The sequence below is a fragment of the Eretmochelys imbricata genome, chromosome 3, assembly GCF_965152235.1.
Source record: "Eretmochelys imbricata isolate rEreImb1 chromosome 3, rEreImb1.hap1, whole genome shotgun sequence".
NCBI lineage: Eukaryota > Metazoa > Chordata > Testudines > Cheloniidae > Eretmochelys > Eretmochelys imbricata.
Genome location: NC_135574.1, coordinates 116,974,639 through 116,990,057, shown reverse-complemented (window position 1 = coordinate 116,990,057; position 15,419 = coordinate 116,974,639). Strand labels below are relative to the sequence as shown.

General features: G+C 42.6%; 1 protein-coding gene across 1 annotated transcript in view; it reads right to left on the bottom strand.

The window, feature by feature from the left end:
- OPRM1 (opioid receptor mu 1) overlaps nt 1–12,807 on the bottom strand; it is a 32,681-nt gene extending 19,874 nt beyond the window's left edge. The window contains exon 1 of the mRNA XM_077811801.1: nt 12,503–12,807. Coding sequence (XP_077667927.1) covers nt 12,503–12,807 — 305 coding nt within the window. The remainder of the gene's footprint in view (nt 1–12,502) is intronic.
- Between the last annotated feature and the right edge of the window lie 2,612 nt (nt 12,808–15,419).

The following is a 15,419-nucleotide window of genomic DNA, read 5'->3' as shown; positions in this document are numbered from 1 at the left end:
AACATTTGCAGGAATACTCCACAGGACCTGTGTGCATATAAGCAATGCTTCATGGCTGCTAGGAAATTTTTTAATTAAAAATTATTTAATAATATTTTAAACACCAATCAAACATGGATCAAAACAAAATGCTTCCCTTTTGTCTAAAAGAACCCTTTTGTTTGCCCTAAAACAATTCAGTTTTTCTGACTTGTCAATATGCCAAGAATTTTAAAAAAATTCTGATCTTGATAGCTGAACTTGATGTCTCAATGTCTTCCCATTATTTATAATGGTCCCCCATTGACTTTTCCTGGGCTGGACGAGGGATGGGTAGTTGTTGAAGCTGGTTTCCTGTAAACAACTGGCTTGGGAGGTGCCCCTCCCTGCTGTGAGGTATAGCTGAAGTTGCACTGATTAGGAGTAGTTTTCTACAGATTCATAATCACAATATATAATACATATCTCAGAATCACCATCAAGTTCAGAACATCAAAAGCTTTCATAAAAGGCCTTACTCTTTTGTAGTACAATGATACAGTATGCAATCAGTTGGTTTAACTGCTCAATTTGGGGGTGGAAACTGTTCTCCCCCTGTGCTGTGTGGACCCTGATTGACACAGTCATGATCAGACAGCACACTGGACTAGATGAATTATTGGTTTGAACTCAGAAGGAAATTTCCATATGAATCATGGTCCATAAAAATAGAATCATTCTGCATTTAACAGCTAATTACTTCATGCGTCCTGGGCTAAATCCTGTCCTTAGGCTTAACAGGGTAAATTCTGAGTAATCCTTCTGGAACAAATTGATTTACTACAAATTTCCATTAGCGGAGGTAAGAGCAGAATTTGGCTCAATAATAACTCTAATTTATTAGTTGAGAACAACATGTAGCAAAGTGGAGTGACTTTGGCTTTGTAATATATGGGTCAAAACTGGTCATCAGATGTGCATGCAGCTTCATGGATATAATTTGGTTCTTAGCTTTTAAGGAAAATCAGCAAACTCATCACTCTGAGTTGTATGTGAAGTGATTACAAATGCCTTAAATCACTTAGTATGATATTTGCAAGACAAATAACTTTAGATGATAAATGTTGATCTCATCCTGTCAGAGTTATCTGACCACAATTGTTATCATTAACATGAAGTTGCAGGATTTTTACACAGTTGCATCTAATGAGAAAGCTAAATAAAGCTAATTCGCACAGCCCAAAGTAAGATATGGAGCACAGATGTATTGCCCTGGGGGTGGTCTGGGAGGCATTGTTCTTCAGGGACATTCCTCAGAAGCACAGTTCTTCCTGGAGTTCGTGTGTTGCATGGTGTGGTAATTTGTGTAACACTCCTTTTATGAGACGCAACATTCTCTCCACCCAGTATTTGCTTTAAGGTATGATATCGTAACGTGCTTTGCACCAAATCATCCAGGGGTGTAGCAGAGGTATTAGATAACCTCACAGGATTGACCTCTAAATGGTAACAACAACTTTTGATCAGTGGCAGTCTGAACTAGACTTAAATAAGACGATAGCTTATGTGGGCCATTACCAATCCCCCGAGGCACCCAATTTATCCTAAATGTGATATTTCAATGTAAAAAATGTTAATATAGATTTTGTTAACGAGGCTGAATAAAGGCAGAGAAAAGAGCATTTGAGTCATGTTCATCCTTTGTTCAAGTTCTAATAAAATAAATACAAAGGTATAAATGCTTTTCGTCAATGTGGTTCCCTTGATCTCTAGGGGGAAAATGGCCTGATAGTCAAAGATTTACCAAGCTGTAGAGATTACACAGGCTAAATTTCAACCACAGATGGTATGCAAACACAGACACTTGTCTTTCTGTAAATATAAAATATATGGATTGATAGACTGATAGCTACAATTGTGTTCAGGTTATTTAACATGAAATACCAGGTGGTATTTTCTCATAACTGTTCAATAACTTCATAGTAATAATGCTAGCCATATGGACTTTAATGCAACATATAACGGGTGCATTTTTCATATCATCACTGGGCTAACTGTTACTCAGGAACTGTGATGGTTTGAATTCTCAAAACATGCACTATTTTCTTCTCAGTTAGCCTATTTTTGATAGAAACAAAAATCACCCTCCACCCAACCCACAAATACTGAAAATGTGTTCCACATTAATTGCTATTTACCATTTATCTAACCTCCTAAGTGTGCTCGGTTTCTCTAAGAACATAGAAATGTCATGATCCCTGGCCCAAAGAGTTTACAATCTAAGGGCTTACATTGTACTGACCTTGCTTATTTTGAATACCTTGGGGATAATGTAAACACGTGTGTCTGGATCTAAATAAAGAAGGGTTACAAACAGAGTTAATGACAAACTTAGGAGTCAGAGGCCAGGGAGAATAATAATACAAAAGTAAGAATGTGTGGTACAGACCATGATATACCCGCCTCTTACTCCTCAATGTATATACAAAGTAAAAAAAAGAAAAAAAAAGAAAAATTTGGATCTAAAATATTTCCAACCAGTCCATGAATATTGATAAAATTTCCTTTACAATAATTATTCAACCTATGCCTGGTTATTCAACCTATGCCTGGTTATATAATAACCTGGTTATTCAACCTATGCCTGGTCCAAACAGTTCCCATCTTAAGCTATGGCTACGCTATATACCGTGCCCCTGTAAGATCCGTAGCCACTCTATGCTGGTGGAAGAGCATAATTAATCCACCCCCAGTGAGTGGCAGTAGCTATGTCAGCAAGAGACTTTGTCCACACCTGCACTTTTGTCAGTGAAACGTATGTTTTTTCACACCCCTGACTGACAAAAGTTTTGCCAACAGAAATGCTAGTGTTGACAAAGTCTTAGTCTTAGAATGCCTTAATTCGTAATCCCTTGCTATCTGTCAGTTTTGGCCCCTATTCTTCCCTGTGAATAATGACTAAAGCTTTAAATCTTGTCAGAGAAAGAGTTGTTGAGTCTTCTTCCATCACACGCACAGCATCCTCCATCACCTTCACTGACCTCCTATCTATATCAAAATTCAGTCCAAAACTACCTTTCTTGGGCCCAGTCACCCCATTCCCTTGTGAAAAGCACACAAAGGAATGAAAAGGTATAAATTGGTATGAAACAAAGGGTAATTCATACCAAATCAGCAGCACTGGCATGCTATCCCTGCACAATTGTAGTGCCAACAGTACAGAATGTCTGCAGCACTCCATTCTTCTGCAGCTTCAAGACAGTGAGCAAGTAAAAATTAGAGTTGGAAGAAATATTTTTGACAAAGTGTCATTGTGTCAAAGCTGAAACACTTGAGAGAGAAACTTTCTCATACTCTATAGCCTTCTGATCACTGATTTGCACTGACTTGAGAGAGTCCCAGGTTCAAGTCCTTGATTCACAGCAGAGTCAAGGAACTTGAAGCAGGATCTCCCACAGCTCAGCCAGTGCTCTATCCAGCAAGCTATAGAACATGAGAGTTGCTCTCTGTGGTCTGAAGTATCCAGAGAGCCATGGACTCAAAACACCTTCCTGACCAGAAAACCTCATGTTTCAATCTGAAAACAGACATTTCAACACAATTCTATTTTTCATGAAAACATTCAAAAGGTTTTGGTTTTGTGCTAGTGTGGAACAAAAATTTTGAAGGCTGCCACAAACCAGAATTGTCCTCCAGATGGTTCTCATAAAATACTAGTATAGTCTTAAAGGAAAAGCTTAAGAAAGTCAGTACCCTGGTACGACTACTAAAACTAACAAATAATTCAGGCTGTCAAACCATTAAAAAAATTAATCACGCTTAATCGCAGTTTTAATCGCACTGTTAAACAACAAAAGAATAACAATTTAAATGTATTCTAAATATTTTGGATGTTTTTCTACATTTTCAAACATATTGATTTCAATTACAATGCAGAAAACAAAGTGTAGAGTGCTCACTTTATATTATTATTTTTATTACAAATATTTGCACTGTAAAAAGATAAATAATAGTGCAATCTACAAGTCAAAGCATGAAAGGGCATATGAATATTTAGCATATCTGGCATGTAAATACCTTGTAATGCCAGCTACAACAGTGCAATATGAGTGCCTGTTCTCACTTTCAGGTGACATTGTAAATAAGAAGTGGGCAGCATTATCTCCTGTAAATGTAAACAAACTTGTTTGTCTTAGCAATTGGCTGAACAAGAAGTAGGACTGAGTGGACTTGTAGGCTCTAAAGTTTTACATTGTTTGTTTTTGAGTGCAGTTATGTAAAAAAAATTCTAAATTTGTAAGTTGTACATGCACGATAAAGAGATTGCACTAAAGTACTTGTATGAGGTGAACAGATAAATACTATTACTTTTGTTTAGCTTTATACCGGGCAAATATCTGTAATAAAATTATATAAAGTGAGTACTGTACACTTTGTACTTGTGATATAATTGAAATCAATAGATTTGAAAATATAGAAAAACATCCAAAATATTTATAATAAATGTAAATTGGTATTCTATTATTATTTAACAGTGTGATTAAAACTGCAATTAATTGCAATTAATTTTTAAAATTTAATTAATTTGTTTTGAGTTAATCACTTGAGTTAACTGCGATTGACAGCCCTACAAATAATAATACCATAAATAGAAAAAGGGATGTTAGTGTCCCAGACACTGCACATAGTTTTTATCCCACTTGAAGAAAGTTAAAAGTGCAGCACTATTGTAACCCCCTCCCCCAAAACATTCACAGTGGGATTTGGTTTTAGTGCTTTGCACTTGGAGCGATTGTTAGATATGATTTCATGAAGTAGGTTGTCCAAATAGATTTCTGACAGAATTCCGTTGTTGATAACACATTTATTAGACCAGGCCTTCCGCACTGCAGAAACAAGCACAAAACATACAAAACCAAAAAAACCCACAGTAGAATTTGCTAATCCACACTGTATAATTTGCACAAAAATGCAGTTTCTTTCCGTTACTCTGCAAATGCCTATTATCAAATACAATTACAGTGAGGTCACATACTGCCCAGAATTAATTCATTTTACAAATTCTACTATAGTAGTGTATCCTGGAACGTTATCCAGTAATTAATAACAATAAGATTAAGTATTTGAACATATAAAACATATTTTGTGATACATCACCTTTGCTTTTTCACAGTGTTCTCCTACCGGGCCTGATCCAAAACCCACTGACATCAACTGAAAGATTCCCATTGATTTCTCTGGGCTTTGGATCAGGCCTTTTGACAATTTCAATAATTCAGTAGTGGGTCTCTTAGTCATTAATAAGTTAATGGGATTCTAATGTGCAGCATTCCAAACAACAAACACTCCCAAAAACACCGTTTCACCACTCAAAAAAGCAATTAAGAAAACCAAGCACGATAAACCCACTGTTGCCATTAGGAAAGAAAAACACACATACCACATGTCAAAAGCAGAAAGAATCTGAAGAAATCAGCAGCATTATTTTCCACAAAATAAGCAAAGAAAAAATTACCCTCACAATATTGACACATAACACAAGAAAAAGAATCATTAAGTCCCCTTCTAAAAGCCTTCCTATAAAAAATACACATCAGCATCAACATTTTCCATCCCTTCTGTACCCCACTCTGAGCCTGGATTAAGGCATAAGCACTTTGGCCCCAGATTCAGGAGTCCTGTGATTACATGAGAAACTTATCTTTCAGTTAAAAAAAAAGTTTCTAGTCTTCTTGGTTGTGAAGAAAAATTTGAAAATGGCACCTGCAGTGCAGCTGATGCAGAGACATTAGTCTGAGTTTGCAGAGACCCTGAAATTATACTCTGAGAGGGATGAACCTCACAATGCATATCAATGAGGTGTTAACTTTCAGATCCCTGCTTTGAGACACCCTACCAACACCAATCCAGCAAAGCACTGTATGGGTGGCAGGAGCAGAAGAGCGCAGTGTGTCCAACCAACTCACCCAAGGAGATGCACCTCAATTACCGAGCTAAGTACTGGAGGGACCCCAGTGCTGCCACCCTACCTCTTCAGATAAGAGAGATGATCTTGGTTGCTACAAAAGGGGTGCCATAGCATTAGGTCAATTTCTAATAGTGTGGTGTGCTTACTGCCCTGGATAGGCTTAATTTGGCCCTAGACCTTCTCTCTGCCTCCCATCATGAGCTCCGAGGGCTCTTCCTTCTACACCACGGCCCCTCACTATCCCGCTAAGCCCATTTCCCTCCTTTACTGCCCCTCATCAAAATCCTGAACAGCCTGTCTTCTGCCTCCTGCCTCTGATCCTTGAGGGCTCATCTTCCTCCTCTTCTCCTGCCCCATGATAACACAGGATGACCTATCGAGGGGTCATGGCTACTTAAATTGCTAGATGCCAACTCACCACTGAATCAGAATTCCCAGCTTTCACATGGAAAATGTTGGTAATAGTTTTGATAAAAAAGTGGGATAACTGTGAAAAATGCCATGGCAAGCAAAATTCTTAGAGAAAGTTATGAGTTTTGTGTGAAATGTTTGGTTTTAAAAAGGGCCATTTTTCAATCATCACTTTTTTTTTTACAAAAATTGACCTGTTTTAGCTGTAACTAACACATGGAGATCAGCTATGTGCAGGTTGGACTTGCTGTTGCCTGCTGCTTCCTTCTTCATCTGATCACAAAGGGATGACCCTGAAATATGTCCTGGCAATAGGTTGGGCTCTAACCACCATGTCTTGACTGAAAGAACAAAATAAAATTTTCAGTTGTTTGAATATTGTGATACAGCATGGCCAGAGGGCAGCAGGAGAGTACTAGAAGGGAGCCTTATTCCCTTTAGAGGGAAGAAAGTTTGCTATAGACTAAATAAAGCACCTCAAGCCAATTAGAGCACCTGAAGCCAGTCACATGATAAAACCCCCCTGCTTCAATCAGACCAGGAGCGGTTGGAGCAGAGAGCAGTTTGAAGGAGTTGGAGCAGAGGAGAGTTTGGAGAAGTGCTGTGACTGGCTAGAAGACCAAGACCCTAGGTAAAGAGACACCAAGCTTGTGCAGAGAGAGAGGGCAGGAAACCCCACAAGTTGAAGAGCAGGAGAGGGAAGTAACTCAGGGGCAGGAAGCACTAGTTCAAGTGGTTTACCACTAATCCAAGGGCCCCTGGGCTGGGACCCGGAGTAGAGGGCGGGCCCGGGACCCGCCCCCTCCACTACCCTTCTCTGGGTTACTAGTGGGACAGTAGATACCCTAGTTCTGGGGCAGGAAACTGCACCCTGAACACCCCCCCCCCCAAAGAGGAAGCGTGGGACCCATCATAATCGTACCAGCAATTTGCCACAATATATAAAGCATATTTTGTGATTAAAAACTAAAAGTAATGTTATTTTTTATTCCTACAGAGCCTGATCCAAAACCCACTGAAGTCAACTGAAAGACTTCCATTGATTTCAGTGGGCTTAATCGTAGCTTCTCTTTCCTTTAAATCATTAGTAAAACAAGAAAAATGTCCTGAGAAATCTGAAGGGAGGAATTTTGTTTTCTATCATTTGGCAAAGACTCCTTTCATCTGGGTGTCCTAAGCGTCTGTCTGCCAGAAGCTGGGAACGGACGACGAGATGGATCACTTGAAAATTGCCAGCTCCTGTTCATTCCCTCTGAAACACCCGGCATTGGCCGCTGTCAGAAGGCAGGATACTGGGCGAGATGGACCGGTGGTCTGACCCAGTATGGCCGTTCTTATGTTGTAATTTCAAGTTTGTGGTACTAGGCAAATCATTTACCGTCAAGATACAAGGCATTTCTTGTAAAGAACACATCACCAAGGGAACTTCAGTCTTAATTTATGAGAAATGCAGTTAAGGCTTCAATCCTGAGAAGTGTGCTGTGCCTTCAGTTCCCATTGACTTTACTGGGTGTTGTGGGCACTAAGCTCCTCTCAGGAGGAGTTCAGTACCTTGCAGGATTGAGCTCTGAGGTAAATATTCCATTTTTCCAGACATCCATGTAGTGTCAAGGATAATTGACTATATTTGTATTATATCTTTCTAACACTGGACATGCTAAAGTCTTAGTCCCAGATCCTCAAAGGTATTTAGGCAGTTACCTCCCATTGAAATCAGTGGAAGTTAGGTGCCTAAATAGCTTTGGAGGTCTGACCCTTAGATGCAATCCTCCTCCCATGCACATCCATGACAAATCTCCCACTGACTTGAATGGGAGCAGGACAGGGCCCATAGATTGCTTTGGTAACTGAATTCATTGTGTTACTAATAGCACACTGTATCTATGTGCCACTCAATAGCTAGAAGTCACATTTGTTGTTGCCTAACAATGTTTGCCAACGAATATGTTAATTTAAGAAGAAAATTATAATTCACCTTCATGACTTTTGAAAAGCATTACAGCATCCTATTCATTTTGGAATTAATATTTATATGGAATCCATAAAGAAAATAGCTAATATAGCACCAAAATAGTCAAGAAATCAATGGAGGGTGATAAAATGGAGTTCTATTGTTCACTCAGAAACACAGCAGAGGAGCTGCTTGGTCATCACTGAGAAACAACTTAGAGTTGGCTACACAGGACTTGATCTGACAGGGTGCAGGTAAAGAATGGTGTACATATAAATTCAAGGTAAAGTGACGAGAGAGTCAGGATGTGCTGGAGAATCTGATCCTGCATCAATGAGAATGCTGCCGAATAGCTGCCAAGTCACTCTTCCCTATTGGCAAAAATTTTGTCAAGGAAAAGAGCAAACAGATAAGCAAAGCATCTAATTTGCAAACTGAGATTCACATTTAAGCCTATGTCTTTCACTCTTTGACTTGACCCCTTTTGCTCAGGAGAGTAAGGGAGCAGATGCAGAAGTGGCTTGAGTAGTAGTATGGAGGATTACAGTTAGACCTGAACATTATGCAAGGACTTGCATGATCAAGGCCCCAAAACCATAATTTTAAAACCCCTTTTCTTAACCTTATCGAACTTCCTGGAAAGCTAATGTACCCAGGGATGAAATGTGGTGTGCAAAATTTTAGAAAGACCTTTTCTTTTTGGAGGAGCTAGGGGTAGATGTTTGACTACTTTTAATGGAGCTTTCACCTTAACTATGGGGCAACTCTATGTGCTTTCGACTACATTTCCAAAAGAGCCGGAGTTATTGAAGCTCAACACCTCTGAAGATCAAGTCATTACTGTTCTTGCTGGGCCTGACCCTCCAAGGTACCCAGGCCCAGTTCCTCAAAGGTATTTAGGTGCCTAACTCCCATTGAAGAAATAGAATATTCTGGTGCGGATCTCTCTCAATCTCTCCAATTGAAGTTGTTCCATTTTAATTAAATAACTGAATATTAATTGAGTCACAGACAGTTAGAATGACTCTACTGCTTAGTGGTTAAAGCACTTACCTGAAAGGTGGCAGATCCCTATTCAAATCCCTTTTACTTATCAGGCAGAGGGGTGGACTTGAACCAGGGGTCTCTTATATTCCACCTGCATACCCTAACCACTGGGCTAAAGGTTATAAGGGAGGCCTCTTCCCCTTCATCCCTTGCAGTTTTGTGTGAACTCACCTGAGGAGCTCAATGTGGTAGGCAGCCTTTGAGCATGCTCATTGCATCAAATCCTGCCCCCCCCCCCAACTTAGGCAGCCAAACACGTATCTTCCCCTGGTTTGCAAATGACTCTGGGGCTTAGGCGGGAGATAGGTACCCAGATGCCTAGAATGAGGCAGCAGTGCACATGTCCACAGGTAGGAACATGGGCGCCTGGGGAACGTTTACTGCAAAAGCATAGGTGCTGAGTGACTTTAGCCACTTATAAGGTTATGTGGCAGCCAAGTAGGAATTTGGTGGATCTCACTGGTGCCTAAAACTGGGACTTAGGTGCCTAAGAACCTTTATGGATCCCACCCTTAACCTCTTTGTGCCTCATATCCCCATCTGTAAAATGAAAGTAATAATACTTCCTTTCTCCCACTCTTTGTCTTGTCTATTTAGATTGTAAGCTCTTTGGGGAAGAGACTGTTCCTTAAAATGCCTATGTACCATGTCTAGGACACCGAGGCTTCTTGGTGCTGCTGTAATACAAATAATAATAAAAGCAAAGATTGTTAAAATGGTGCTATCAGTTATTGGATATTTAACAGGTTCAGTCAGCATAACTAAACAACCCCAAACCAATACTTATTTGATTACAAGCATCCTTACTCTGTTATATTATGTATCTGATTTTCCCCAGTGGAATACATTCAATACATGCATCATACAATTACGGTCATCATGCCATTTAGAAGTATTTGTACAGCTGGAAAGTTGCCAGGAAATGGCATGTCTTGCTGATTGGATAAAATCACAGAGTGGTACAGAATCTTTCCAGCTATTTCAATTTAAAATTCAGTTCCTAAAGGGTTATTTGAAACAACAGCTCCTTGTCCTGGGAGAGGACTACTCCAGTTAGAACCACTGATGTATATTACTGAATCTCCATTTCCATTAACCCTGTCGGCCAAGTTGTCTTATTAATTGGTGTACCATAAATTCACTAGCATGATATTTCTGCTCTTAAATATATACTGTGGGTGAGACAAATTTCTACTCTCATCAATATCTCAAATCCTGTATTTCTGCAGTTAAGATTTTCAATATTGGGAAATATGACCACTGTGAAGTTTCTGTGGTTGTTGCTGTAATGCAAGCAGATGCTGTGGGACTGTCTCCATCCTGCCCTTTCAGCTACAAAACGGCTCTCATCACTAGCAACTAGTTTCCATGCCATTCTTGCTAATTGTGCCCTGCTGCACCAATCTGCCAAATTAGTCCCAGGTTGAATCAGACATTAAAAAGTTCCCTCCGGTTTGTATTCCCTGGAAAATACAAATTTATTTTAAAACAACAAAATTAAATTAGTGAAAAACATAACAATTTTAGAAAATAACTACTAATCTGGTTTTGCCTTTGGTAAGGCATCGTATTATTTTTATTTAAAATACTAACAGTTTATAACTTCAGGACCACTCAGGAAAACAACATATCACCTTGCTTTAATATATAGAATTATTTCTATTTCCTCTTCTCATCACATCATGAAAACCTTTAAAAATTACATTAAAATTAATGCAAGAAAGGTGTTGTTTCTCAAGAGAATATGTATTCTAAATGAAAGCCCAATTTCCTACAGCAATTCCATCTGTTGCGATCATTGCTTTCAATAGATGGTGCTGTTTTCTCAGAGAAAGTGATTGTAATCTGATTTCTCCCAAATGTTAGACAAATGTAATGAGCAAATTTCATTCCTCTCTTACTTGCCTTGTATTAAGAAATCTGATTTGCAAGTGTGGAGGGCTCACTCATGAAGCAACTGCAACTTATTTAAAAAAAAAACCCTTTAAATCTTAAATGGCTCCTTTGAATAACAGTTGTCCCACTAGTAAATATATTTATCTGGAAGTGGGATTATCTGTGAGAAAGCTAAGAAAGATTGCAACAACATCGGAAAAACAGTAATTAGTTTTAATGGGCCCAATCCTTTCCTTAGTAGAGGTCAGTGGGAATTTTGACTTTAATTTCAAGGGGGAGACTACAGAACCCCAGGAAGAAAGGGCTAAGTGTGTTAAAAAGGTTAGGTGTTATAATATTCACGAGTGTGTGTAGTGTTAAAGAATCATCGTTTTAAAGCCTTCTGTCTCTTTAGCTAGTATGCTAGAGTTCTGCGTGAAAGCACATCACAAATGTTCTGAGCAAATGCATTTCTCTCCACTTATTTTAGAGCATTGGTTTTGGACTCTCAGAGAGTATTTACCAGATTATAAATCACAGCCATGAAGATTACAAATTGCCACGTAAACAAATAGATGTCACTTTTGCCTCTGTGACACACTGTGCTAATTTCTTTCTCTCTAATTTAACATTATTCGTTTAGTTAGCTCACCTCTGAGCCTTGCTGAAATTTCCTTCATCAGGCAGAAAGGTCCGTTGCCTTCCTCTGATCTGATCTTTGTGAAATATTTTTCTCTCACTACCAGACCTAGAGTGCAACTTTTCCCCTTTGCCCCTGGCAGAGGCGTCATGCCCCCTCATAGCGTATTTTAGCAATACATTAATATCGTCTCGATTAGCCACAAAGCAGAAAGAAGAACACAGAGAGGTCTGTCTAAAAGATCCCCCCCGTCTGAAGCAGGAAGAGGCAATTTGCGAGCATCTCAGACCCTCTCCAGGTGGCCAGCACAACCGCAGAGGGAGAGACGGAGCTTGGTGTGGAAAGTATCTCCAAGCAGGACCCTACTTTCAGCCGAGCCAATTCAAGAGTGATTAACGCCCCCCTTCCAGCCCGCCTCATCAAGGCAAAGACATCCTCTCCTCTCCCAGCCCCGGGGTCAAGCAATTGCACTGTCTGGCGCCAGGTAACTACTCCCGGGTTGCGGGCAGTGCGGAGGACAGTGACTAAGAACAAAGTGTTTGGTGCTTTATAGCCTCCTCGGTCTCTCTCCCTCCGGCCCCCAGGCTCCGTGCTCCCCCCCACCACCCCGGCCCCGGGGCAGCCTCCTTCGGCCCCCTGCCCAGCCCCTTACCTGATGATGACATACATGACCAAGAAGTTTCCGAAGAGCCCCACCACGCACACGACGGAGTAGAGAGCCATGATGGTGATGGCGGTGATCATGGAGGGGCTGACCCCGCTCGCCGGGCACGGGCCGCCGCCGCCTGCCCCGTGGCTGCTGTTGGCGCCGCTGCAGGCGTCGGACTGGTTCCAGCCGGGCTCCTCCGGGCGCCCGGACAGGTTGCCCCAGACGCCCGGCGGCAGGGGCGGGCAGGCGGCGGAGGGGGGCGCGAAGGGGCCGCAGGCGCTGGAGTTGGCGGGGAAGGCGCTGTCCATGGTGCTGGGCGGAGGAGCGCGCAGGACGCGCCGCCGAGCAGCAGGTAAGCCGCGGGGCGGGCAGCGGGCGGGCTCAGCGGCGTCCCTCGCAGGCCGCCCCCAGCTGGAGAGGGAGAGACCCCAGCCCGCAGCCAGCGAGGCGCACCGGGCGGCGGGGAGAGGCGAAGTGACACATGCACAGCGCGCCTCGCAGCGCCTGACACGCCACTGTCTTCGGCTGGAAGCTGCCACCCCCCCTCGGCCCCCAGAGGAGCGGCCGGCAAGGGGCGGGGAGGGGGCGCCGGGGAGCAGGCGGCAGCCTGGCTGGGGAGGGAGAGCGGGATCTTGCGCCAAAGGAACCGCAAAGCTTCGCTCGCCCGCCCGCCAGATGCGCGCGCTCGCCCGCCCGCCCGCCCGCCGGCACGTGCGCTCCCACAGCTGGATGGGCGGCAAGTGTGTGTGTTGGCCGGACCAGCGTGGAGAGGCGGAGCCTGCGGGGGGAGGGGAAGGGCCGTGAGTCGCCTTTTCCTCTCCTGGCATTTGTTCTTTTTAACGGACTTGTACCAGGGGGACACGATGTGACCCCCACTGCTGTGTCCCAGCCTCCCAAGACTGGGTGACTTTCAACTCCCCCCCGCCCCTCTTGTACAGCCCCCGGGCAGAGGAAACGCGGGGGGAGGGGAGGCTGAACTTACAAATCCCCTTTGCCTTCATTACCTTCAGCTTTGTTCTGCTCCGCTCCTTCCTCACCCAGGGGTCCTTCCTCATGGGAGGGGAAGGAGGAACAGAAGGGCAGGTACAGTACTAGGACAAACCACACCGCTGTCTTTCCCAAATGCAGCACATTCTTTCGGACCCAGCCCCTGGCAGCAATGGCATTTATAATAAAATCATTTCGAATCTGCCATTCCCCAGGAGCTTGTACCTGCTCCTGTTAGATCTTGGAGCACAAGAAGGCACCAGCATCAGTACAGAGAATGCACTGAATGCATCCGACGAAGTGAGCTGTAGCTCAGGAAAGCTTATGCTCAAATAAATTTGTTAGTCTCTAAGGTGCCACAAGTACTCCTTTTCTTCTTAGTACAGAGAATATGACCTGAAGCTAGGGATTCAACAGGCTGAGCTTATAAGGTGTTTACAATGCAATTGATTAACATAATGAGTCAAGGGATCTTAATGGGGGGTTGCCCTCTTATTAGATAGGATCACCGGGAGTTTGCTGTACGGAGTAATAAAATGTGATTTACCATATGGCAACAGGTTGTGAAATGATTGGCAAACAGGCTTGTGTTCTGCTTTTCAAGAAGCCTAAGACTGTGACTAGAGAAACTTCTGCTTGATCAATGTAATGGTCATTTTATCAAGGTATGGAGATTTTAAAAGATTTGCTAACATTACCAGGAACGAACCCAAAGACACCACATTTGAAGGCTGTGGGCATGTATTTTATGTACACATTGCTTGTTTGGACAGGTTGGCATTTTTAAGTGGAACATTCATTCCAAAGCTAAACAGAGATACTCCTGTGCATTTCCAGAAGCAGCCTGCCGGCTCAGCATTTCTTGGACCAAATTCTTTTGCTGTCACATTCCTGAAGTCGGAGGGGCTCGAATGCAAGTGAGAGAGAAAAGTTAACTCCCAGTGAACAGGAAGCAGGAAACATAGCTGGCAGTGTGACTGCTCCATATTATGCATTACATTGCTCAGGCCTAGCTCAGCCACTGCTCAGTGTCAATGCACCTCCTTCATGCAGAGCAGGGAAAAATTTCTAGTTTATTATATGTAGTGGGGTAACACCCCTAGAGACCCAGGCAGGTGCAGTATAAACTGCCGAGGCCTTGCCCTGGTAAGATGTTTCCAAAGTTAAATGATAATTTCCAAGCTTGGTGAACTCCAAAAAAGTGATAGAAAGTAATCTAGATTTTCTACAATTGTTTCAATTGTTGTGTTCAAGAGTTAGCAACAAATTAAACATATACTGTGACAGGGTCAGGCCAGATGGCTAAAGGAGAGTGATCAAAGGCAGATATATTAGCCCCAGGTTAAGTAGGTCCCTTTTCCCTGGGTAAGGTAAGAGGGAAGGTTCCAGAACAATCAGGAACTTTCTGGAAACAATTAAGGCAGACAGGCTGATTAGAACACCTGCAGCCAACCAAGAAGCTGCCAGAATCAATTAAGACAGGCAGGGCACCTGGGTTTAAAAAGGAGCTCATTTCAGTTTGTGGTGTGTGTGCAAGGAGCTGAGAGCAAGAGGTACAAGAAGCTGAGAGTGAGAAGGCATACTACTGGAAGACTAAGAAGTACAAGCATTATCAGGCATCAGGAGGAAGGTCCTGCGGTGAGATAAAGAAGTTGTTGGGAGGAGGCCATTGGGAAGTAGTCCAGGGAGTTGTAGCTGTCACACAGGTGTTACACAAAACACTACAGACACCTGAAATCCACAGGACCCTGGGCTGGAACCTGGAGTAGAGGGTGGGCCCGGGTTACCTCCATCCCCCCAACTCCCTACTTGATACCGGAGGAGTTGACCTGGACTGTGGGTTCCACCAGAGGGGAAGGTCTCTGGCCTGTTCCCTGATCCACTAGGTGGATCAGCAGATACTGTGGGAATTGTTCTTCTTCCTTTTCCCCAT